Source organism: Hibiscus syriacus, unplaced genomic scaffold (assembly GCF_006381635.1).
Source record: "Hibiscus syriacus cultivar Baekdansim isolate YM2019G1 unplaced genomic scaffold, ASM638163v2 tig00111741_pilon, whole genome shotgun sequence".
Lineage (NCBI taxonomy): Eukaryota > Viridiplantae > Streptophyta > Magnoliopsida > Malvales > Malvaceae > Hibiscus > Hibiscus syriacus.
The window spans coordinates 3,158,651-3,183,959 of NW_024063166.1; the positions used below are offsets into that span (position 1 = coordinate 3,158,651).

The window sequence follows — 25,309 nt, forward strand, 5'->3', positions numbered from 1 at the left end:
GGAACAACCTCCAGGTTTTGAAGATTCAAATTTTCCGGATCATGTTTTAAAATTGACAAAAGCTCTTTATGGTTTAAAACAAGCTCCTAGAGCTTGGTATGAAAGATTGTCAAATTTTTTAATTGAAAAAGATTTTTTAAAAGGAAAGGTTGACACTACATTGTTTTTAAAGAGAAAAGGTAAAGATTTATTAGTAGTTCAAATTTATGTTGATGATATAATATTTGGTTCTACTAATGATGTTCTTTGCCAAGAATTTTCTAAGCTAATGCAAAGTGAGTTTGAGAAGAGCATGATGGGGGAGCTCTCATTTTTCTGGGGACTCCAAATCAAGCAAAGAAAAGATGGCATCTTCATTAATCAAGCTAAGTACGTCAAAGATATGCTCAAGAAGTTTGGACTGGAAAATGGGAAACCTCATAACACTCCAATGAGCTCTTCAACAAAGCTTGAATTAGATGAAGGAGGTAAATGTGTAGATGTTAAATTATATAGGTCAATGATTGGCTCTTTGCTTTATCTAACTGCAAGTAGACCGGACATTATGTTTAGTGTTTGCTTATGTGCTAGATTTCAATCATGTCCTAAGGAATCACATTTACTAGCTGTTAAGAGAATCTTTAGATACCTTAAGGACACTTCTAGTTTAGGACTTTGGTATCCTAGGGACTCTAGCTTTAGCTTGCATGCCTTTTCTGATGCGGATTATGGAGGATGCAAATTAGATAGGAAAAGCACCTCCGGTACTTGTCAATTCCTTGGAAATATGTTGATTTCTTGGTTTTCAAAGAAACAAAATTGTGTTGCATTATCCACCACTGAAGCGGAATACATTTCAGCCGGTAGTTGCTGTGCACAAGTTTTATGGATGAAACAACAACTTTTTGATTATGGAATTGAAGTAGGTACCATTCCTATCAAGTGTGACAATACTAGTGCTATTTGTCTCACTAAAAATCCCATCCAACACTCTAGAACTAAGCACATTGAAATAAGACATCACTTCATTAGAGACCATGTCACTAAGGAAGATGTAGTTCTAGAATTTGTTGATACTTTGCACCAATTAGCGGATATCTTTACAAAACCCTTAGACAAGGAAAGATTTTGGACACTTAGGAGAGAATTAGGTTTGACCAACCTATCTTCACTTAGTGTTTAAAATAATTTTAGCACTTTTAATAAATCTTGAAAAATGCTTATAATAATAATTTTTGATTGCATTCTTGCTATTAGTTAGGGGGAGTTTGTGATTCTTAGTGAAAATTAATTTTATGTTCAAAAATCGATTAAAGATTAATTTAATTGTTTGAACATAATTAATTTTTGATATATGAGTTGCCAATACCACTAGAAAAGATTAATTTAGCATTTTGTGCTTAAAAAAATCGGATTTTAGCATTTTGGTGCAGAGGGAATCGATCCCCCCCTAAGGGAACCGATTCCCCCTTTGAAGGGGAACCGATTCCCCCCATAGGGGAATCGATACCCCCCTGGGGTTCTATTAAAATCGGACAGAACCTTCAAAACACCCAAAACCCTCCTTTGTTTTTTCTCTTCCGTCGTTTCCTCTCAACTCTTCTCAAATCTCCATTTTTGCCTCAAATCAACGATATCAATCGGAAATCACTTCAAATATCATCTCCTAAACTTGCAATCATCATTAAAATCGTGCAAACAACATCTAAATCCCCTCAATCTTCATCTTTCAAGGTAAATTTTTCTAAACTCTCTATTTCATTATTTTTGAACATAGGATTAGTTTCAATTAGTTCTAGGTTGAAATAGTGATCGGGCATTGATTATTTAGGGATTAGAAACTAGATGTTACAACTAATTTCATCAAAAACACAAAAAAATTTCAAAAAATTTTTAAATTTTCGAAATAAAAAAAATGTTATTTTTCAAATTATTGTGTTTTGATTAAATTATGTTGTTGTTATGAAAAACTATACATATATTGTTTCTCAAAACCATATTTTTCAAAAGTTTTTTAAAAAACTTTGCCCATTAGGATTGATTTAGAGAATCTTGAAATATTGAGGACTCATTTGAGTTTTGGGATTAATTGAATTGCATACATTTGTTTTAAAATTGCAGGTTATTCTATCTATTCCGATTTCCTTCACCATGTCAAATCCTAAACGTCCTAGGTCTTCATCTAGTCGTTCTAGTCGTCAACCAAATCCTCCTCCTATTCCTCAAAATCCTATTCCAAATCTTGATCCTAACTTGACTATCCAAAATTCTTGTTTCAATCAACCGGGTCCTAAAGATTATCGTTATTGGTTTTACCAATATTTTGACTCGTATAAGATTAAGGAAGAACGTATCCCATCTCTTCAAACTATGGTTGATATTAACTTTAAATATCTCCCTATCTTGCACGAATGGAAATTTGATAAACTTTTCGAACTTGAACCCATTGTCTATCATCAACTTGTTCGTATCTTCTACTGTAATGCCGTTTGTATCAAAAATCGTGACAAAACCAAAACCATAGGAGTGCGTTCCTACCTCCTAGGTCAATATTTCCATCTTGATCCGGATTACATAGCCAATGCCTTAGGCTTGGACAATGAAGGTTTATCAAACGAAAAACAAGTTTTAGGCTCTCGCTATAAACGAAATGATAGTGCAAGTGTTTTAGATCTCCATGAGCGTTTCCTTCATCTCATGATCACTTGGTGGTTTCGACCATCCGGGGGTCGATATTCAACTCTTAGAGCTTTAGATATTTGGTGGTTGCACTGTTTTGAAAACAATATAAAAATAAACCTCTCCGAGATTATCTTTGCTGAAATTGTTGAAACCGTTAACCTAGTGCCAAATAAGAAACTCTGTTCTTCACTAGTTTACGGTTGTATCCTTAGTAATCTCTTCTCTAAAGCTGAACTCCGAGTTGGTCTAGATGCCTCATTTCCTCTTAAGAAACAAATCAATCTTCTTTCTTTAACAAGAGCGGGATGGGTCAAAAATAAGGAAACCGGTGCATGGGTTCGATCTTCTACTCCCGGAGCTAGTTCTTCACAAGCTCCACCCGAAGCTGACGAAGATCCCGAGTTTGAACAATTAATGAGGGATATTGATGAAGCTGAAGAAGAACCTGAACAACCCGAGGAGCACGCACAACAATCGACTCAAATGCCTCCATATTTTCAATCCTTTATGGAGACATTTGATTTCCGTTATGCGACAATGGATTCGCGCTTTTCCTCTATAGAGTCTCATTTATCCACAATGGGAGCTCAACAATTAGAGATTCTTCAAGAGATGCGTGCAAACAATAAAGCAACCAATGCTCGTATTAATGAACTAACTCATGAAATGGTTGCTATGCGAGCCCGTTTTCCTCCTACCGATCCGGATGCTTGATTTTGTGTTTAGCTTTAAGACTTTGAACTAAAAGAATATTGTTTCAACATTGTTTGATTTTGTGGATTGTTGGATTTTGGATTTATGAATAGTGTGAACTTATATGTTTTATTCATTTTTGCATCATCATTAGCAATATGACCAATTTTTCCATTTCACATTATTTATGAATATTGATTTATGAAACTAAAGGCTAACCTCTCTTTTGATTGTGATCTTAGCAGCTTATAATTAATAAATCAATTGGCTAAATGATTTCAAAACCTTGTTTTACACTGTCTTTTTGATTTAACAAAAAGGGGGAGAAGAATAGGTGTTAAATGATTTACATAATAAATTGAAGAAGTGTTAAAGTAAGGGGTTAAAGTAAGGGGGAGTAATTTCAAAACTTGATTTCAAAAATCTTAAAATTACTAAAAATGTTTTGTTATATCAAAAAGGGGGAGATTGTTGAAACATTTTGATATTTCGATATAACAAATTAAGTTAAATGGATTTTAAGATTTTCCAAATGAATTTCTAAGTATATTCGATATAACTATTTGAATATCAAAACATTACTCCAAATATTTCAAAAATCATTTTTAATCCTTACTTAAGTGTAAAATTAAGTTTTAATCATAAAACAATTTCAAAATAATCTTACAAAGTATTTCGAACCAATTCAAAGCCAAAAATTACAGATTGCTCAGAGGGAACCAATTCCCCCCATAGGAGGAACCGATCCCCCCTAAATGGTTTTGGCCCCGAGATTTCCAGAATGCTCGGAGGGAACCGATTCCCCCCATAGGAGGAACTGATTCCCCCCTAAACAGTTTTGCTCCGAGAATTCCAGTATGCTCGGAGGGAACCGATCCCCCCCAAGGGGGTACCGATTCCCCCCTTGTACAACGGTCAAAATATTTGAATTTTACACTTAGGAACCGATTCCCTTCAAGGGGGAACCGATTCCCCCCACGCTCCAAGATGTTTTATTAAATGTTTTCACACTAAAACGCCTATAATATCTTCTCTAATCATCCCCAACGTTCAGAAGTGATCCAAGGTGTATTTAAGCAAGCTTAGAAGCCATTGATCAATAACAAGAAACATCAAGCAACTAGAATCAAGAGAGAATCAAAGAGAAAGCATCAAACCTCAAGTTTGAGCATTTCAAGCCTATTTTCATTCAATATTCATTTTGCTTTCAAGAACACTTTTTGTGCTCAATTGTATTCATCTTTGAGTGTTCTTTTCTTTGTTCTAGAATTGTGCAAACATCTTACCTTGTGAGGTTTTCTTGTAAGTTTGCAAATTTGTAATCTTCTCTTTGGGAAAAAGAGTGTTCTCAAGAGTTGGGGTATACTCTTGAGGGAATTGTAAGGTTATCTCTTTGGCCTCAAAAGAAAGAACAAATTAGTGAATTTGTTGGAAAATCCTTAGTGTGGATAGCTAAGGTAGTGGACGTAGACTTTATTTGAGAAAGTCGAACCACTGTAAATCGCTGTGCAATTACTTTCAATTTTCTGCAAAGGCTTCCACAAAAATTTTAATTGCCAATTCACCCCCCTCTTGGCCGATTTCGTCAATCGATTAACTCAACACTTTATTTAGAATAACAAACCTAACCACGTGATTTATAGTTCACATGCGTTTATTCAATAATAATAATAATATTAAATAAAATAAAAAGACTCAACATGCTTTTCCCTGTGTGCTCATTTAAAAGGATTAATCGGGTTAGGTTCTTCCTGAACTTAAGTTCTAAGTTTTACTATATACTGGGTTTTGGCTCTAGAGTAAGAGGGTCAACGAATTGTCCTTTGTTGGTGTCCCCTTTGACTGCCAAGCCCTTAATCCTAGTCCATTACAAACTTTTAGATTAACTTCAATTCGAAGGAACACACTTCCTTAAGTTCATACGGAGGTGAAAACCACATGAGGAACATAAGGTGTGAGCTCAAAGAATGGTCCCCTATCCCATACGGAGGTGAAAATCACATAGGGAATAGTTTCTCATTCACTTAAACAGGATAAAAGCGGGGTTTTAGCTCATGTCATGAATGCAGTACATAGTGTGTGAGAAAAAGCATAAAATGAAAATAATATACAACTTATTATTTTATTCTAATGACCCAAAATTAAATCTGTTTACAAAAAAAAAGTTAGTAAAATAATAAAAATAATTAAAACAAAATTAAAACAAATTTATTATTTACTGCAAAGACATCTAATTAATAAATTGGTTGCTGGACTCTCATCTTAAAAAAATCCCCAGCAGAGTCGCCAATCTGTCGAGATGTTTCTCTGCCTGACGACGGAGAGTGCAAATAGTACACCCCAAACGGTGTAACTATTCTCAAAAAAGGGTTTATCCTCCATGAATCAGATAAAACACCAAATTATAGAGTCGCCACCAATCTTTTAATTCGGTGAGATTGGTCACCAAAATGTCATATTATTTTAATTAAAATTCCTAAGAATAATATTAAAATAAAACAACTCAGGTATGCTTACCAGAAAAATGAGTTTGGGAGTCGGTTACGTATGGGGAAGGATTAGCACCGCTAAAACGCCCAAAATTTATACCAATATTTATTAATTAAATGTCTTTGCAATAAAATTATAAATTTGCTCTTTTAATTTAAATTTATAAATAATTTAATTTAGATAAATATTAAATGATAAAAAATATTATTAATAGTATTATTATAATCACATAAATTACATTATATAAAAAATAGTAATAATCCTAAAATATAAATTTTCATAATAATTAATTATATACTAATGATTAATAATTTAAAATATAAAATTAATTAATCCTAATTCGAAATAATATTATAATTATATACCAATTATGTAATTTACCCTAGTTTATTAATACAGGATTAAAATATAATCTTATTAATATTTAGGGATTAATCATGATATTTAACCTAAATATATGCATATATATTTAATGACTATAATGAAAATACATAATACTTGAAAACAAAATTAAAATATAAAAAACTGATTTAGTGACTAAAATCGAAGATTACAAAATTATAGGATCATGAGTAAAATTTCCCCATACCCATAATTACACACGGGCCCCTCCCCAAAACGAACCCGTTTGGGGAGGGGTATAAATAACCCTAAATAGGCCCAGAGAGAGTTAGCTCTCTTATTTCTCTCGTTTTCTTCTCTCTCTAACCTGAGAGAACCCTCTCGGTTCTATCTAAATTCCTCACATGAGGTACGTCGGTCACCGACTGACCATCGAATGCCACCATCAACCGCAATCGTCAGCCACCGCCCATAGTGGTTGAAAAACACTAAATTTACCCAAAATAAAGATATGAACAACCTCGTCCCAAATCCAACCTCCTTTTCACCTAAATTTACATTTTAGTGGCTATGTTTGCACTTGTTACATCGAGGTCTTTTATAAGTATACCCTATGTATGTATATATACGTGCATATATGTTTCATTATAAATATATGTTATAATATTTAAATAATATATATATATATATATATATATAACAATTGTCTTTTCCTTTTTTATCATAATTTATTACGTAAAATTAGATATGTCATTAGAATTTGGTTTCATATATTTAATATTTTATTATCCATAATTTTCGTTTATTTTATTATATGAGTTTATATCGATTCATTTATCTATCTTGATTTGCATAATAAAATTTTAATTTTTTTATTTATTCAATCGTAATATATAATTTTATGCTTGTTAATTTAATATTGGAATAAATATCTCAATTTTAATCTAAAACCATTAGATTGAATTTTCTATTAGTTCAAGTCTTTAATTTTATAATTAAATGAATTCTTAATTTGGTCTTCGCTTTTGCTCAAGGTTCCAATTCAATTATTAGAGTCTCGAAATTAGTTTAAATTAATATTAGAGCCTCCATTTTAGATTAGATTTCAAACTAGTCTTTTAATTTAGGGAGTAATCTGAGTTGGCACTTGCCTAAATGCTCAAGGGACCATATTGATTATTCGACTCAAAAATTGGCTAAAATCAAATAATGTTAATATTAGAACCCACATTTCTAGGTTTGTGCCTTTAGGTTCTTTAATTTTCATAATTCTCAACACTTTAAGCTAGAAAAAGCCTGAATTTACCATTAGCTTAATTAAGATGAATAAAAATTTGTTTGAATACATTTTATTTTCAAACCTAAGGCAATGTTCACTTATTAGGGAATTAATGGTATATCTCCCGCAAGTATCCTCAGGGGGTGACTACTGGTGATTCCCGAAATAGGTCGACATCCTTTTCAAAATCACATCATGATTTCTAAAATTAAGGCAATATCTAGTTATTAGGCACAATAGTTGATCTCCCGCATTTGTGCTAGGGGCTATCGACCTTAATAAACGAATACCCTTTTCAACATTGCATCCGTAATAAAGTTTGAACTCAAAATATTTTATTCTAAATATAGGGTAATCAACTAGGTACCAATTTTTGGGCACTTGTGGGGGCGCTAATCCTTCCCCATGTGTAACCAACTCCAGAGCATGATTTATGGATTTTCACATACTCTAAAACTTGCTATTTTGATAAAAAATAAATAAATTTTTTTATTAAAATCACCCAGTTTTTTATGGTGTCACGATCACACCTTAAATGATTGGTGGCGACTCATCACATTTCAAAATTCTTTTCAAAGAAAAACCCCAAAGTCAGAACTGGTATTTTCCCCGTCCGGGCGAAAAATGATGTCGACAATGAACACTAGTGTTATTTTTTATATTAATATAATTTGGGGAACCCTTTTCTCCTCCCGCTATCTTGATCGAGTTCTGGCTTAATTGAGGTATACAGGATTTTTAATGAGACCCTCTTTACTTTTCAAGGAAAAAAACAATAACAAGAGGATATAGTTGAAGACTTTGTCCAACACAAAAATTTCTTAAGACAACACTCAAGAAAGGGAGAAATCGTTTTGTGATCTTACTGCATTTCATTCAGGGTGTTCTGTTGTGTATTTACCTGGAGATCAAAATAGATTAACATGTTAAGTGAAATAGCCAATTTGGAAGTTGAGACATTTAAATGTTCCTATAGCGTGTATGGTCTTGGTTATCTTAATCTTGATGAGTTTCATACATAGGGATGGTCAAAATACTTTAGCCCGACGGGTCTCAACACGATCTTATATGGCCTTTTTTCTAAATTTTGAGTTCGGGGTAGGAAGAGTTATATAAATGATAACTTCGAGTCAGGTGAGACTATATTTCAGGTGAAAAATCACTGATCCGACCCGACCTTCATTTATATGTATACCATATTTAAAGTATTAGAGGTTTTTTTATTTTTATAATGTTAAAATATATTCTTTAATAGTAAAAAATATAGTAAATTATTATAAAATATATTATTTTAATCATTTAAAATATAATAAATTATTATAGATATATTATTATTATTAAATATATTATTTTAATTATTTTAAAATACTAATATATTGTATATAGTTAATATTGTGAAAACCCTGTCTATGACAAGCTAATGGGTTTTAAAAGGGCTCAACTAGGCCCATCAAGGTAGTGCAACCAATAATCAATTTCCATTGTAGTTTTCTTGTTACAGAATAACGTTTGATGTTACCTATTACAAGTTTTTTCTATCTTCGTTTTCTTTCATATTAGTTCTCATCGTCTTTCCCCAGACAAAATCATCTATTAAAAACACAAGGGAAATAGAGAATATAAAGAGGGATGATGCAAGGGTTGATCAAAACTAGAACTGAATTACCAGAGATGTTGGTGTTGGAGATTCTCTCTAAGCTTCCTGTTAAATCCTTGACCCGTTTCAGGTGCGTTTGTAAGCCCTGGTCTTCATCTTTTGAAACTCCTCATTTCATTACCAAACATCATCATAACAATATCAAAAACAATTACCTTAATCTCCTTCTCAAACGTTGTCATGGTGGCACCCGTGATGACATCCATTATTTCTCTCAACTTTCGACTGAGAAAGACCAAAACTTTAGAGTAAATCACAATATTCACTTACCCTTTTTTGAGAATTTTGTGCATGGACCTTTCATTCATGGCCCTTGTAATGGAATATTGTGTTTAGCAGATCTAGGTGGTCTTGGACATAATGTTGCCCTTTGGAACCCATCTACCAGAGAGTTTAAAATCATTCCTCAAACCACAGTCCAACGCCCTCCTGGACTACTGGATTTCTCTACCTTTAATTCCCTTGGTTTTGGGTATGATTCTCAAACTGATGACTTCAAAATTGTAAGATCTGTTACTAATTACTTTGAAGAGAATCTAGATGAAGGGTTGATGGAAGATTGGAACAGCCAAGTTGAGTTATATTCGCTTAAAAGTGATTCATGGAAGGAAATTTCATTTACTGGGTTTTATGCTTTTGCTTCTATTTTGTTTAATAATTATGTCAATGGGTTTATTTATTGCCAGGCAGTTGGGGTTGATCACCATATTCTTTCGTTTGATATGGTTAATGAAAAATTTTCAACTTCACCACTGCCTGAATTTGGCTGGAGTTTAGAACAATATTATTTGGAACTTTTGGACTTCAATGGATTGCTTGGGGCTATTTTTTACCCAAGGGAAGGAACTGACAAGTCTTTTGATTTATGGGTTATGAATGGGTCATGGACTAAACAATTCAGTGCTGAATCTGTTCTTGGAGTTGAGAGGCCTTTAGGGTTTTGGAAAAATGGTGAGTTATTTCTCGAGAGCTCGGATCAAGAACTAGTTTTATTTGATCCCTCCGTAAAAGAGCTTAGAAATCTTGGTATTCACGCTTATAAGTCAACGATGCAGATTACTGCTTATGTTGAGAGCTTGGTTCCATTGAATGGAAGATCAGAGTATGAGGAATGTATAATACGACGGCCAGTCGGAGGATAATCAAATTGATGTTGAACGCTAAAATGGATGTGGAGCTACAACAAAAGATGTAAGATTTAATGGGATTTGGTCTCTTCCTACGCACTTTATGTCAACTATATTGTCTAGTGACATTCTCAAATATTGTTGTTATGGTCTGAATTGTATATACATGCCCTAGATATTTGAATTGTTTAGGTTTCTGTTTGCTTTCGGTTGTTTTAGTGGGTCCACGAAATTACGTCCTACAGATTTTATTAGTTGTTAACTCTGATTTTTAGTTCTATTGACCTGTATATCATGATTGTAGGTGCATATATATGCCACACACGGAGTGCTTTTCGTACTTGAATTTGCTTCTGAGAGCTCAACGTCCCCAATAGTTGAATGTAATTTGAAGTTGAACATAAGAACTATTATTATTATTATTTTTTGTACTTTAGATCCAATGAAATAGTGTCAATGGTTTGGTCTTGTTTTGTGTGAAGCCATTATTAAGGGTATTTGCAGGGAATGGATTAGCATTACTTTCTTGAAAGTGTTTCCTTTGTGGAATATTTCTGGAAATTGTTGTATTTTTTCTGCATATATATGATAATTCACATGATCTTCTGTTTGTGCTTATAAAGAGTTAGCTTGGTTTTGCATGTTTGTTTTTCCAAATTAAGAGTTGGAATTCGATACCTTTTTGTGTGATGATTTTCATTCTTGACCTCAGTTATTTGTTTTAGAGGTAAATGGATTGCAGTCTTGCAGAGGTCTTGTTTTAGGTTGTTCGTGCTTAGATGTGAATGTCAAATATTAGTATTTTGATAGTTTTTTCATGTTGTTTGAGGGTCCTTAGAGGATCATATTCTCGTACCTATATCCGAAATGTACGAACACAGGATACGGGATACCTGCAGAATCAAATATCCCTTACCGGATACCAGTTGATATTTTGGACAGATTGGTGCTCATTGATTTGATAGTTTTGCTGAAACGAGATACGCCTTGTATCATACATCACATGACTGCATAATAAAAGAAGGTTTGGCATGTTACTTAGATCTGTATTTCTCTAAAAATATTCGTATCCTATATTTATGTTACTTAGAATCAAAATATATGTATTCAAAGAGCATTTGTAGAACCTCCTGCAGTAGATTCCACTAATTTATACTTCTTGATGAATATTTAATGGGAAAACATAAAACAAAGTTGAAAACTATTGTCTCGAAGCAAAATATATGTATTGAAAGAGCATTTGTAGAACCTCCTGCAGTAGATTCCACTAATTTATACTTCTTGATGAATATTTAATGGGAAAACATAAAAAAAGGTGAAAACTATTGTCTCGAAGCAAAATATATGTATTGAAAGAGCATTTGTAGAACCTCCTGCAGTAGATTCCACTAATTTATACTTCTTGATGAATATTTAATGGGAAAACATAAAACAAAGTTGAAAACTATTGTCTCGAAGCAAAATATATGTATTGAAAGAGCATTTATAGAACCTCCTGCAGTATATTCCACTAGATTTGGCTTCCTTAGTTTTGGGTATGATTTTCGAACTGATGACGTCAAAGTTGTAAAATTTGTTACTAATTACTTTGAAAAGTATCTAGTTGAAGGGTTGATGGAAGATTGGAACAACCAAGTCGAGTTATATTCCCTTGAAAGTGATTCAAGTTGAGTTATAGGGAGGAGTTGGGGATTCTTATGAGTGATGACCTTATTATTTCGGTTGATATGGTTAATGAAAAGTTTTCAACCTTACCACTGCCTGAATTTGGTGAGACTTTAGCACAATACTATTTGCAACTTTTTGACTTCAATGGATTGATTGGTGATATTTTTTATCCAAGGGAAGGAACTAATAAGTCTTGATTTATGGGTTATGAATGGATCATGGACTAACAAGTCTTTTGATTTATGGGAAGGAACTAGTTTTATTTTTATCCCTCCATACAAGAGCTTAGAAATATTGGTATTCACGCTTATCAGGAAACAATGCACATTATTGCTTGTCTTGACAGCTTGGTTCCATTGAATGGAAGATCAGAGCATGAGGAACGTATATACGACAGCCCCTTGAGTCCCATACTTGAATTGTGCTTCAGAGAGCTCGATGTCTCCCATACATGAATGAAATTTGAAGTTGAATATAGGAATTATTAGTTGTGTTGTTGGTATGCTCATACCTTATTATCTGTGAAACAACAGTTATGAACCCTGCACACAGCTATTACATTGGTCGAACATGAAGCACCTGAACTTCCTTCTCTCGCTCCACAGCAGGCAACTGGTGCTCACCCAATTCCTCCATAACTTTACTTTTTTTTAATATTGTTAATATTATTTTATATCCAAAATGAAGATACCTAGATCTTAGTATCAGGGGGTGTGCAAAGATCCGCATCCGAATTTTTGGATCACTAAAATTGTGATCCTAATCCGATCTGGAATAACCGTATTTTCAAATTTTCGGATATCCGAACCAAATATATCACTTATTATGTTGCTATCCAGCGGTGTGTGGCTTCAATTACCTTTGAAGGTAACCAGGCCTTGTGCGCATATTTTTTTAAAAAGTGCTAAAGCAGATACGTTGTTGCATTTGATGGGGTTTTAAAGAAATTAATTCTTTTCACTGTCCCGCGAAATTCTGTTGAATAGATGGAGCTTGGTCCACTGAAAAGAAATTACACCATTCTTCTGCAGTATTCATGCATTGTTCTTCCACTATCACAAGCTGGAGTTGCTACATATTAACTACAATCATTCTCGGCTCGAATAGTTAAAACCATTGATGATGATTTGATGAATCTGAAGATGAAGAAGATCTGTTTTCTTGAAAAGAAGCTGATGACATCAATAACTGAGCATTAACATCGCTATTTTAGATGGGAAACATGGCACTTCTCGCTTGTATACAACATTCTTCAGTAACTTGCCGTTTATTTTTCGGATATTTGGATAATCTGAAATTGATTTTTTTTGTTCCGTATCTAATTTTCTAACTGAATATTCAATCTGAATTATACAAAAAAATCGGATTAGATTATTCAAATCGGATATTTTTACACACCCTACATAATATCTTACTCTTCTACTTAATTTCAAATATTGTCGAATGATATATTAATATTATCCTTAAATGATTTTCATCTATATTTAGCATCATTTATAATATCATTACTTATCATTTTTAATGGATCAATCTATTAATGGGAATTAGATCAAAAACAAAATCATAAATTTGAACCTAATTTAATAGAAAATTAAACGAAATATATTAGATTTTTCAAGTTAAGTTGAATAGGTGGTAGATGTAATATTTAATATCATATTAAAATATTTGTCTCTGTTACTTACTATTTCAGGTTAAAGGATTTGATCTTGTGCATTTATCGATATCAGTAATGGAGTTCCACCGCATTGTTTGCGGAATATGGTGCATGTATTTAAGGGGCATGTATGTCATATAATGCTTTTATATTAATGTCTGAAATTTGTTTTTATTAAGTGCACTGTTGAATTATGTTTTGATTACAAATTAATTTATGAACTTATGTTTTTATTTATAAATTGTTTAATGGTTTTTAAATGGTTTAACGAAAATTTTAATTTTCTCTGGGTTTTCAGTGTGAGTCGCTATGATGGCCTTAATGTGACACCTCAGATCAGATCGGCTCAGATCAGATCGGGTCACCCGTAGCGATTTGAAGGTGTTACATTCATTGCATGACTGTAAAAGAAATTAAAAAAAATGGTTTGGCATCTAACTTGATTTGTATTTCCCTAAAAATATTCATATCTAATATTTATGTATATTTGGTTTGACACAAATGTAATTTATTTTTTCTATTTAAAATTTATTACCAATACAAATATGTTTATGTGATTATTGAATTAATATAAGAACCTAAAATCTTTATGGACTTAACGTGTCACATTGACCATCGAAACAACTACTATTATAATTTTTCTTCCAAATATTTAATTCGTTCTACTGGAATGATGGTTACCCTTGATTAACATTTTTTAAAACTTTTCAAATGGTCATCGCAATGGCTACGTATGGGAACTCGTCCTATTGGAATGTTGTTTTCCTTTAAATTTAAAAAAATTGAAAAAATACCAACAATAAAAAAAATTAAACTCGTCCTGGTGATATGAGAAGTTCAGAAGTTCTATTAAATTGAATTTAAAAAATAAATCTCATAGAACTCGTCCTGCTGAAACAACAAGTTCCATTAAATTAATATATTTCAAATAATTGTCTTGTGGACATAGAGAATTCCATAATTACTATAACAAATGACCTAGAGAATTTCATATTGTTGCGTATGTGAGTCTATAAATTAAACGTAAATTTGTGTAAGTATGCACAATCGAATAAGTAATATATTAGTGAGTGAGTATCGTCTCCACAGGAATTGAATGGATTCCCAAACTAAGCTAATGCACCAAAAATATATGAAATAAATATAGTTTATACGGTGGTATAAACAAATGAGTAAGAATGTTGTGGAAAAGTATTGAAGTGTGGATTGTGAAATGTTATGGCAAACAGTAAAATAAAGTCAAAAAATTGTTATGACAAAATAAAATTGAGCATTTGAGTATGAAATAAAATAATTTGAAAATCTCTCACAAATAAGCCTTCTTCTTGTCTCTAGAATGGTTCACCTTTCCCGTGAATATTTTCTATTTTTCCTTAAGAATTTTTATCTTACAATTGGAAATATGGGAATATTTTCTATTTTTTCTTAAGAATTTTTGTCCTACAATATTGTTTGGTTGAATTCAGAATAATTGAATCGTAACTTAAATATGTATTCAAAATCTTAGATTTCTACTATTTTGAGACAATATATAATCGATAGGTATTAATTTTGGGCGTTGTGAGGGTGTTTATCATTCCCCACACGTAACCGACCCCCGAATATTTTTTTTATTAAAAATGAATTTTTGGTTACACGTAGATCGATAAATCTTTTAAATGACGTTTTCCTAAAAACTCTTTTAAAAGAAAATTTTTAAGTATTCGACCTACCTAATTCAAAAGGTCGATGTCGACTCCGAAACATTTCTTTTACAAAATCGGGTTTTCACTAAATAAGTCGAGATTCGTCGCCCACGGACGAAAATCGGTTACGACACCTATCATACAAGTTGGTTGACAACAAATTTGCAGACATGTTAAATGATGAGTTCAGAGCTGTGTATTTGGGTTACCAGAGGTTAAGGTCTCCAGGTGAGACCAAGAGCTTCCAACAAGACAAGTATCACGATTTGCCAAAGAGCATAGACTGGAGAAAGAAAGGTGCAGTGACTGGTGTCAAAGATCAAGGCAGCTGTGGTATGACACTTATTTGCTTTGTTAATGAATTGTTATCCTCAAAAAAAAAATTAATGTGTGGCATTGATGTCGAGCATGATTTAACATCACCTACCTTGTGATGATACCGGAAGTTGTTGGGCGTTCTCGGCAGTGGCGGCCGTAGAAGGGATAAATCAAATTAAGACCGGGAAGTTGATATCTCTTTCAGAACAAGAACTGGTTGATTGTGACACCAACTCGTTTAACGAAGGCTGCAACGGTGGAGACATGACCAAAGCATTCGAATTCATCATAAAGAAAGGTGGAATCGCCGCCGATAAAGACTACCCATACTTGGGAACAGATGGCAGTTGCAAGGATAAAGAAACTACAATTAATGCAGCTACGATTAGTGGATACAAATTATTACATTAAAACATGGAAAAAAGCCTGCTAGTTGGAGTAGCCAAGCAACCTGTATCAGTTGCCATCGATGCAGGAGGGTATGAATTTCAATTCTACAGTAGCGGTATCTTCACCGGAGATTGTGGATATCAACTCAACCATGGAGTTACAGTAGTTGGCTACGGAGAAGATAACGGCAACAAGTACTGGCTGGTTAAGAATTCCTGGGGCACCTCCCGGGGCGAATCCGGCTATATAAGGATGCAACGTGAAGTCTCTGATGAAAGAGGCCTCAGCAGTATTGATATGGACTAGTTACCCTGTTAAGTGAACAGCATTTCTGTGGCTTGGTAATTCTGTTTGCTTATTAAAGTATTCACTTTTTTTTCATATTCTATAATAATAATTTAAGAGCACATTAATAATACATACTGAGAAAAATATGTAAACTTGCACAATATATGTGGCTATGCACTAACGTAATATAGAGGTAGAATTTTATTTCTTTATCTAATTTAATGCATTTTATATTACTTCATTAATTATACACATAATAGTGAGGTAACCCGAGCACTCCTTTTTTCTTCTAATGTTCCAAAATACCTTTGGGGTGAGGCTCTCTTAACAGTTACTTTTCTAATCAATCGTTTGCCTAGTAAACTTCTTGTCTTTAAGTGTCCACTGGATATCCTTTCACTAAATTCCCTCATTTCAAACCTTTTACCTCTTCCGTTCCTCTTCGTGTCTTTGGTTATACTGCCTTTGTCCATGACCACAATCCTCATAAATCTAAACTTGATCCTCGGGGCAATTCAGTGTGTCTTTGTTGGTTATTCATCCCATCAGAAAGGTTATCGTTGCTACTCTCCTTCTACAAAACAATTCTTCACATCTATGGATGTCACTTTTCATGAACATAAACCGTTCTTCTCAAAAACAGAAATCCAGGGGTAGAGTGAGTCTGAATTTCAATTTTTACCGATTATTACTGAGTTACCCATCAGTCCATCTTCTACTGAAAAAACTACCACTCCACAACCTCCTAACACCACCACATCTGATAATGAAAACCAATCCACTAATCCCAACGACTCTCATAAAACACCTAGACTTTCTACCGATATTCTTATATACAAAAGATGACCCAAACAAGCTCTACCTTCCACACCACAACCAATGCATTGTCAAGAGCCAGAACCGGGTTTAAATTCATCGACAGACGAAGGAGATGGTAACCAAAGTAAGTTGGATGTGGTAATTGATACTAGTGAGTTACCAATTGCTCAAAGAAAGGGAGTTAAACGATGTACAACTCATCCTATTAGTAAATTTGTTGCTTATAGGAAACTAATGTCTGGTATTAAGACTTTCACAGCTCAGGTTGATCAGATTCACATTCCAGAAACCATAGAGGAGGCGTTAAAAAGTCCTGAGTGGAAGAAGGCAATTGAAGAAGAAATTTCAGCTCTAGAAAACAACAAAACCTGGGTCATCGTCGATCTACCTAAAGACAAGAAACTAGTCGGCTACAAATGGGTCTTTACTGTGAAATTCAAGGCAGATGGAAAATTTGAGAGATATAAAGCTAGACTTGCGGCAAAAGGGTTCACTCAGACTTATGGAGTTGACTATCATGAGACCTTTGCTCCAGTTGCAAAACTCAACACTGTTCGAGTTCTATTATCCTTAACGGTAAACAAGGATTGGATACTTCACCGACTAGACGTGAAAAATGCATTTCTCAATGGCAATCTTGAAGAAGAGGTCTAAATGCAAGTTCCACCAGGAATTCATTCTAGAAATAATCGAGTATGTAAATTACTGAAATCCTTATATGGTCTAAAATAATCACCTCGATCTTGGTTTGATAGATTCATGAAAGTAATATTACAAGACAACTACAAACAGTGTCAATCTGATCACACACTGTTTATAAATAAATCTTGATTGTCTACGTTAATGATATCATCATCACGAGTGATGACTTAGTTGAAATCGAAAAGTTGAAGACTTTACTATCAAAGGAATTTGAAACCAAAGATTTGGGAACTCTAAGATATTTCCTAGGCATGGAGGTAGCGAGATCACGAGAAGAAATTGTCATAAATCAAAGAAAGTATATTCTAGACTTACTTTCTGAAACAAGAATGACTAATTGTAAGTCCTCGGAAACTCCTATGGAAGTTAACTTAAAATTGAGTAAAGATGGAAACCCAATAAACAAGGACCATTATTAGAGGTTGGTGTGTAAACTCATTTATCTATCTCTAACTAAACCTGACATTGCTTTTCCTGTTAGCATTGTGAGTCAATACATGAATGATCCGAGAGAATAACATCTGGAGGTAGTCAATCGAATCTTAAAATATCTAAAGATGACACCAGGACATAGGTTGATTTTCAGAAAACATGAATACAGAACAGTTAAAATCTTCTCAGATTCAAGTTGGGCTGGAGAATCAAAAGATAGAAGGTCAACCACCGGATATTGCTCATTTGTATGGCGAAACCTAGTAACACGGAGGAGCAAGAAACAATCAGTAGTCTCCAAGAGCAGTACAGAAGCAGAATATAGGGCAATAGCACTCGGGATATGTGAAAGAATTTGGCTACAAAGACTCTTAACCAAACTAGAGATGTGCGACAACAACTATTTTGAATTTCAAAGTGACAGCAAATCTGAGATAAGCATTGCAAAGAATCCAGTGCACCAGGACAGAACAAAACATGTGAAGATCGACAGACACTTTATTGCAAAAAAAGTAAATGGCGAAACTGTGAAACTTTACTACGTCTCTTCACAAAACCAGCTAGCCGATATATTGACCAAGGCACTTCCAAGGATTTCCTTTGAAGAAATTACATCCAACCTGGGTCTTCACAATATTTACTCCCTAGCTTGAGGGGAAGTGTAAGTAGTGTTTAAGTTAAACTCTTCTTCCTAATTTATCTCTAAAACTACTTCTTAATTTTTTTTAGAAAAGATGACTCCAATTTCATCTGTCTCTAATTCATGTGTATAAAAAGCCTATGTACCCTCTTATGTTAGATGCAATTATTCTTTGAATAAAAATAATTTCAAAATCAAAAACTTTGTTACCAGATACGAAAAACTCTGTTTCTACAAATATATATATACATACATGCTCAAAATGAAAAGATTCAAACCACATTAAATCAGTAAGAAGAATAGTTTCACATGTAACTAGTTGATATATCAAGCATTACAAACTTCAACAGAAGGCAACATAGAAGCCAATCTAAAAGATTCATTTGTAAAATATTGTTTGGATCACCTAGCTGATGACAACTGATTCCCCAACACATACTTTGAACTCAAGGAAGTGAGCACCCAGTGAATAGAAATATTACCATTCTAAGCAAGAAGATTAAAATCCATATAATACAATAAAAAAAGCAATGCAAATTCAAAATTGGGACTTGTCAAGGCTGTCAAAATAAGGATGATCCATTGCTGCTTTTGCTGATATTCTCTCTGCAGGATCATATTTAAGCATTTTCTGCAAAAACCAAAAAGCAGCAAGCTATTAGCCTTCAAAAATTGCAATGCAGAGGTAAATCAATAAAGCATGAACATGAAGATTTATGTGTTCTATTGTTAGGAAATTATTTGCAACTTGAAACTGACCTACTTGCAAGAGGCTAAGGAAATAGAAATTAAACGAGTAAGTTGCAGGCACCAATGCAACTATATTCAGTTCCTTCTTTTGGTGTGCATATACCTCTGTACAATGATCGGTTGACAGATATAACTGACAAATTTCTTGTATATGCTAATTGTTCGTTCCTATTCTTTAAATAGTTTTTACTTTTGAATCACTCAAACCATTGTTATAATCCTGATTAACATGCAACGAAATTCCATGTGGATTCTAATTTGCTTCAATGTTTTTCTCTATATATTCTCTACCATTTTGGTCCTAATCACAGGTGGAGACATGATAAAAGCATACTTGGATAAGTGTTGAAGAATGAAGATTTGAAGACCCTTTAGGCCTCCTGATAATTTAGAGCTATACTTGGATAAGTGTTGAATACAATTATCGTCCAACACGAATGTGCTTAATTTTCTCTAAACTTTTTCATATATTTTGAGGATCATATTCAATTATCTATACCCTATACTTGAATACATAAATGAACGTTATTGGAGTGTGCTTGATAGCAGCTTAACAGAAGCACCAAAAGAATTTTTAATCCTACCTTCTTTCCTTCTTAAACTATAACATGTAGCATCGTTGATGCTAAAAGGAAACTACTTCATCAAGACATATAGTAGACAAAACATGAGTATAATATGATGTTTTGTTATAGTAAAAGAAGGTAGACATACGGAGAGAAGATCAATCCCATCAGGAGGCAGGGAAGGAACAGCGCGGTCCAAGCTCTGAGGCTCCCATCGTGGGTAAACATGCCAATCCCTTAACAGTCCCGAAATGTCTAACGAACGAGACCCATTCGTCACCAACAAACACAACAAATAACATTAGCATTTTACTCGGTTATAAACACCTAAAAATAGCATTATTTTCACCTATAAAATCAAGCACCACACACGATGATTGGACAATATCACTACAAGGTTGTACACGATATCACAAAAAATACCCAAGGCAAATACACAAGAAATCTCAAAAATTCATTTGTGATTTTCGAAATCAGAGAAATAAAAAAGGTAGAAATTTTGTTACCTTTGTTTCGTTTTGATGGTTGCTTGCATATTGATTATTCTCGATTTACAGCTCGAATGTCCGGGAAGGGGTTTTTTTTCGAAACTTTTCTAGATCTACCCCCGAGGCCCATTATTTTTAAAAACTTTCTTTGATTTTTGGAAGGAAGGGGAGATAAGCTCTCAAAAAAGAAAAAAAAAACTTTCGCCGTCGATGAACGACGGGGTCGCTGGAATCTGGGAACTGCGGCCATGTTCTTCAAGAGTGAAGAACACTCAAGAACACGCGAGAGGATTATTTGGAAAGGGCTTTGATCTGATTTTTTGGGGGAGGAAAATGAGAAGTGTTTTTGGTTTTTAGGTTTTATACCAAGACCCGATCCGATCCGTGCGACCCGCGGCCCGACCCATTCCCTCTCATGATCCGCGTGTTTTGAAAAATAAGGGGGAATTGCAGTTTGGTCCCCCCATTTTTAGAGTATTTAATATTGCCCCCTTAATCAATTTTAACCTTTAATTTTCTTTGAAATTTATCATTTAATTTTTTTTAATTTAATTTAATCCCCTATATATATTTAGTTATATTTTCCTATTTATTTACTATATTTCTCTATTTTTGGTTGTTTATTTATTTATTTATTTATTTTATATTATATTATATTTTTATTATTATTTTTTATACATATTTTATATAAATTTATATATATATATATATATATATGTATTATTTTTATTTATTTATTATGAATATTATTTTACTATGTTTTCCTAAGGTTTTATTTTATACATTTATATATATATTTACTTTATTTTATTTTTTCTATTATTACTATTATTTTTTATCTAATATTATGTATATCTTTATTTTTTTTTGTTTTACATAGTATCATATATTTATCATTCTTTTATTTTTTAGTAAACACCACTTTATATATATACGCATTATTTTTTCTTTTTTTTAATTTTTTTTCCTTTTTTTGTTTTATCTTTTTTACTCCATTAATTCTTTTTTTCTTTATCTTTATTTTTATTTATTTTTTTACCATTTTATTTATTTTGTTTATTTTTTATTATTTTTTACATGCTCTATTATTTTTTCTTTTCTTGTTTTGTTTATTATTTTCATATTTGTGCACTTGCTGTCTTAATTTGACTTTATACGCCACCACGAATCTAATATTTTTATCTCTTAAGGGTATTTCAATTAGTCAAATGTAAGTAACTCGGATCATATCTTTACCTTTTAGTTTAACTTACAATTTTCTTGACTTAAGAAAACTGGAAATTACATAGTACCGAAAGGGCAGTTCAAGGGTGTTAACCCTTCCTTGAGTGTAACTGACTCCCGAATTCGAAACATCTTTGGTAAGATGCATATCAAGTAATAAATAAGGTATCCGATCAATCCATTTATTTTAAATAAATGATCGGTGACGACTCCTAATCCATTTAATCTAAGTCGAAGCTTCCAATTTCGAGCCCAACCGAAAGACGACCGGGACAATTATTATTTTGAACAATTTTTATCTAGAGAGGGAAAGATAATTTTACTCATAATGGGTATTGAACCCACAATTTAAGGAAGAAAAAAATATTAACTAAGAGTTTTTAATTATTTGCTCTATAAGATTTTGACCTCTGATTAATTTTTAAATTAACTTTAATTTAAGAATAAATTAAATATTAGAAAAACAAAAATTCAAATACCAAAATATAAAATACTTTAGAGACCAAGTATTAAATCACATATGCAGGGAGAATAAAATATGTATGTTCCCTCCATACTACAATCCACCTATATAACGACACTTTCACTCGTAAAAATCCTGTTATTAAGTGGTACGCGCTTCACACGCTATGCGGTAGAGCGTGGGTAAAGCACTACGTTTCTTAATGTTGTTTTAGGATTACGACTCTTTTGATGCATCCACGTTCTTCTGAGAAGTCACTTATAACCACACATCTATTACATATGAGAAATGATAAATTACATCATTCATCATTAAATTATTTTCTCACCTTTATTTTGATCATTAAAGTATAAATTTTTTTAATTTAATTACTTAATTTTTAAATTGTTTCTGTTTTAATCACTCTACGATGACATGAATTATTTTTTTATTATTTTCATATGATGTGGTATATTTTATTACTATTTTAATATCATATAAGATTATAATAAAAATAAAATTTAAACTCAAAATTATACTAATAAATATTAGAAAAAAACCCTAATCTCAAATTCTTACCCTAAACCCAAAATTATGCCCTCTCACCCCCTATTTCCCTACCTTCAGCCACATCATATTTCGCCATTTCTTCACCGACTTTTCCACTTCTCACGATTCCTGGTTCTATCGAGTCTCGGAGTGATTCTTCGAAGCCTCAATGGGTCATGGTTTTTGGCACAGATGACTATTACGGTTGGGTCATTGCCCTTCTCCTGTCCAATAAAAGTTACGAGGTTATAATTATTGATAGCCCTGTCCGACGACTCTTGGACCACCAACTTTATCTTGACTTCTTAATTTCCATTTCCTCCATTCATAATTCCCATTATTGGGCTATCACTGAAAAAACAATTGAACCTTATTGTGACTTTAAGTTATTATCTAGGACCTTAAATTCATTTAAACATGATGTTGTTGTCTATTTTAGAGATCGACGGTCTGCCCCTTATTTATGCTTGATTGATCAAGAGTTGTGTTCACTCAGAAGAATAATGTCATTGGGATACTTAATGTTTTTTTTACAATAAAGAAATTTAGAGAAGAGTGGAGAAGTCGATGGAGGAGTGGCGGAATGTAGGGTGGCCGGAGGCAAAGAAATAGGGGGAGAAGAGGGTATAATTTTAGAGTTTATGGCTTAAGATATGAATTTAAGGATCAAGGTTTGGATCTAATATTTAGAAGTATAATTTTATTTTATATAATATTGCCCGTCCAGCTCAGTTGGTAGAACGCAAACCTTGTGGTCGTGGGATCGAGTCCCACGGTGGGCAATTTATAATTCTGACTGCCGGAGGTAGGGTTGTAAATGAGACGAGACAGATCGCGAGCTACTCGAGATCGACTCGATCAAGGCTCGATAAATACTCTGATCGAATGGACTCGACTCGAGCTCGAGCTCGACTTGAGTTCTTAATGAGCTGAAACGAGCTACTCGATATTCAACTCGAAAATCTCGTGAGCAGCTCGAAAAAATATTATATTATAATTTTAGTTTTTTTTAAAATTACATTATTAAAAATATATTAAAACTACATTATTGATAATTATAAAATTTTAAAAATATATTAAAAATTCTATAATACAACTACCCTCAAATTTTAATTTTAATATATTAAAATTATTTATCTAATGAGAAAATTTAACATATTTCTAATAATAATATTTTTAATAACTAATTTTTTAAATTGTTGTTATATTTTGAGGTTTCGGGTTCAAATATAATAAATATCAAGGGTTTGAACATTTAATATCAAGATACTATATTGTACTTACCTCATAACTAATTTTTTATTTGACAATAAATATAATATAATAAAAAATATTATTCAATTTAAATATTAATAATTTTAAAAAATATATCAAAATATAGTGTACCCGATTTTATAAAGAATTAAGAAAGAAAAAACTCATTTAGACTTACATTAATATCTTAATTAACAAAATTAATGGCATCAAATCATATTTGAGATAAAATGATCATCCCTACTACTAACATGTACCATATAAAGTAAAACAAGATAGATATATATGCATTACTAGATTCTACTTTGAAAAAAAGTAATAATTGCAGAGTTGAAAAATCAAAGCAGTAAATAAAGAGAAGACTGAGAAGAGAAGAAGAGCAGAAGAGCAGAAATAAAAAAGACTTAAGCTTCTTATTAGATTTTTGTTCTTCAGGAAAGCAAAAGAAAAACAAGTCTACACTCTCTCCTTTCACTAAGCCATCTCATTCCTTCTAATTATGTGATAGGGTTTAGGGTTTAAGTTATGCACATTAAGGTAACATACAAATTATGTAAAATGATGTTATGTGACTTCTAAATAAATCATTCGCATACTTATACATAAGCATATTAACATGCAAAATAAATATGCACAACTAATTAAATAAAACAATCCTAAATAGGGACTAAATTAAGAGAAATCTAAATGTGAAGATTAATTTAAGCTAAATATACTAACTTTAGAATGATGATTAAATTCATGTAAATGTAAAATTAAACTTACAAAATTAGAATTAAACCAATGACTTAAATACAAAATGTGCATAAACTACAGGGTCTTATATGTAATTGATCCTATTCTGTTTAAGCTAAAATAATATGGAAAATAACATAAATGACATATGAACATTTAAAACAAATGAGGGACTGTTTTGTACAAAATACATAAATCTAGAGGGCCTAAAGCTAATTTACCCCTAAGATAAGTGAGGTTTACATAAGCTTGTGTCGGTGCCGGTGTCGTATTGGGGCTCCGGAGGACTAGCAACTTGACCATATGCCAAGGAGCATAAGAGCAACACAAAAAAACCAATCATAAGAATCCTAGAAAACTCCATTCCCCCCCCCCCAAAATTTGGTTTTGCTTCAGCTGTGGCCACTCCAAATTCCTACAGGAATCAAACTTTCAGAATTATATTGCAGCTAA

The 25,309-nt window shown here is 32.7% G+C and overlaps 1 protein-coding gene, 1 long non-coding RNA gene and 1 pseudogene across 2 annotated transcripts; 2 read left to right on the forward strand and 1 right to left on the reverse strand.

Moving 5' to 3' along the window:
• Positions 1–9,072: 9,072 nt before the first annotated feature.
• Positions 9,073–10,276, forward strand: LOC120168946 (F-box protein At3g07870-like). The gene has a single exon (XM_039177193.1). It carries the CDS (start codon positions 9,095–9,097, stop codon positions 10,262–10,264), a length of 1,170 nt encoding a protein of 389 aa, XP_039033124.1. The 5' UTR covers positions 9,073–9,094; the 3' UTR covers positions 10,265–10,276.
• A 5,153-nt stretch (positions 10,277–15,429) lies between these two features.
• On the forward strand, positions 15,430–16,289 carry LOC120168945 (annotated as a pseudogene).
• A 2,923-nt stretch (positions 16,290–19,212) lies between these two features.
• LOC120168947 lies at positions 19,213–20,959 on the reverse strand. The gene is made up of 3 exons (XR_005520620.1): positions 20,671–20,959; positions 20,313–20,419; positions 19,213–19,479 (listed from the first exon to the last, which is right to left on the reverse strand). It is a non-coding gene; the product is annotated as an uncharacterized LOC120168947 (long non-coding RNA).
• Positions 20,960–25,309: the final 4,350 nt, after the last annotated feature.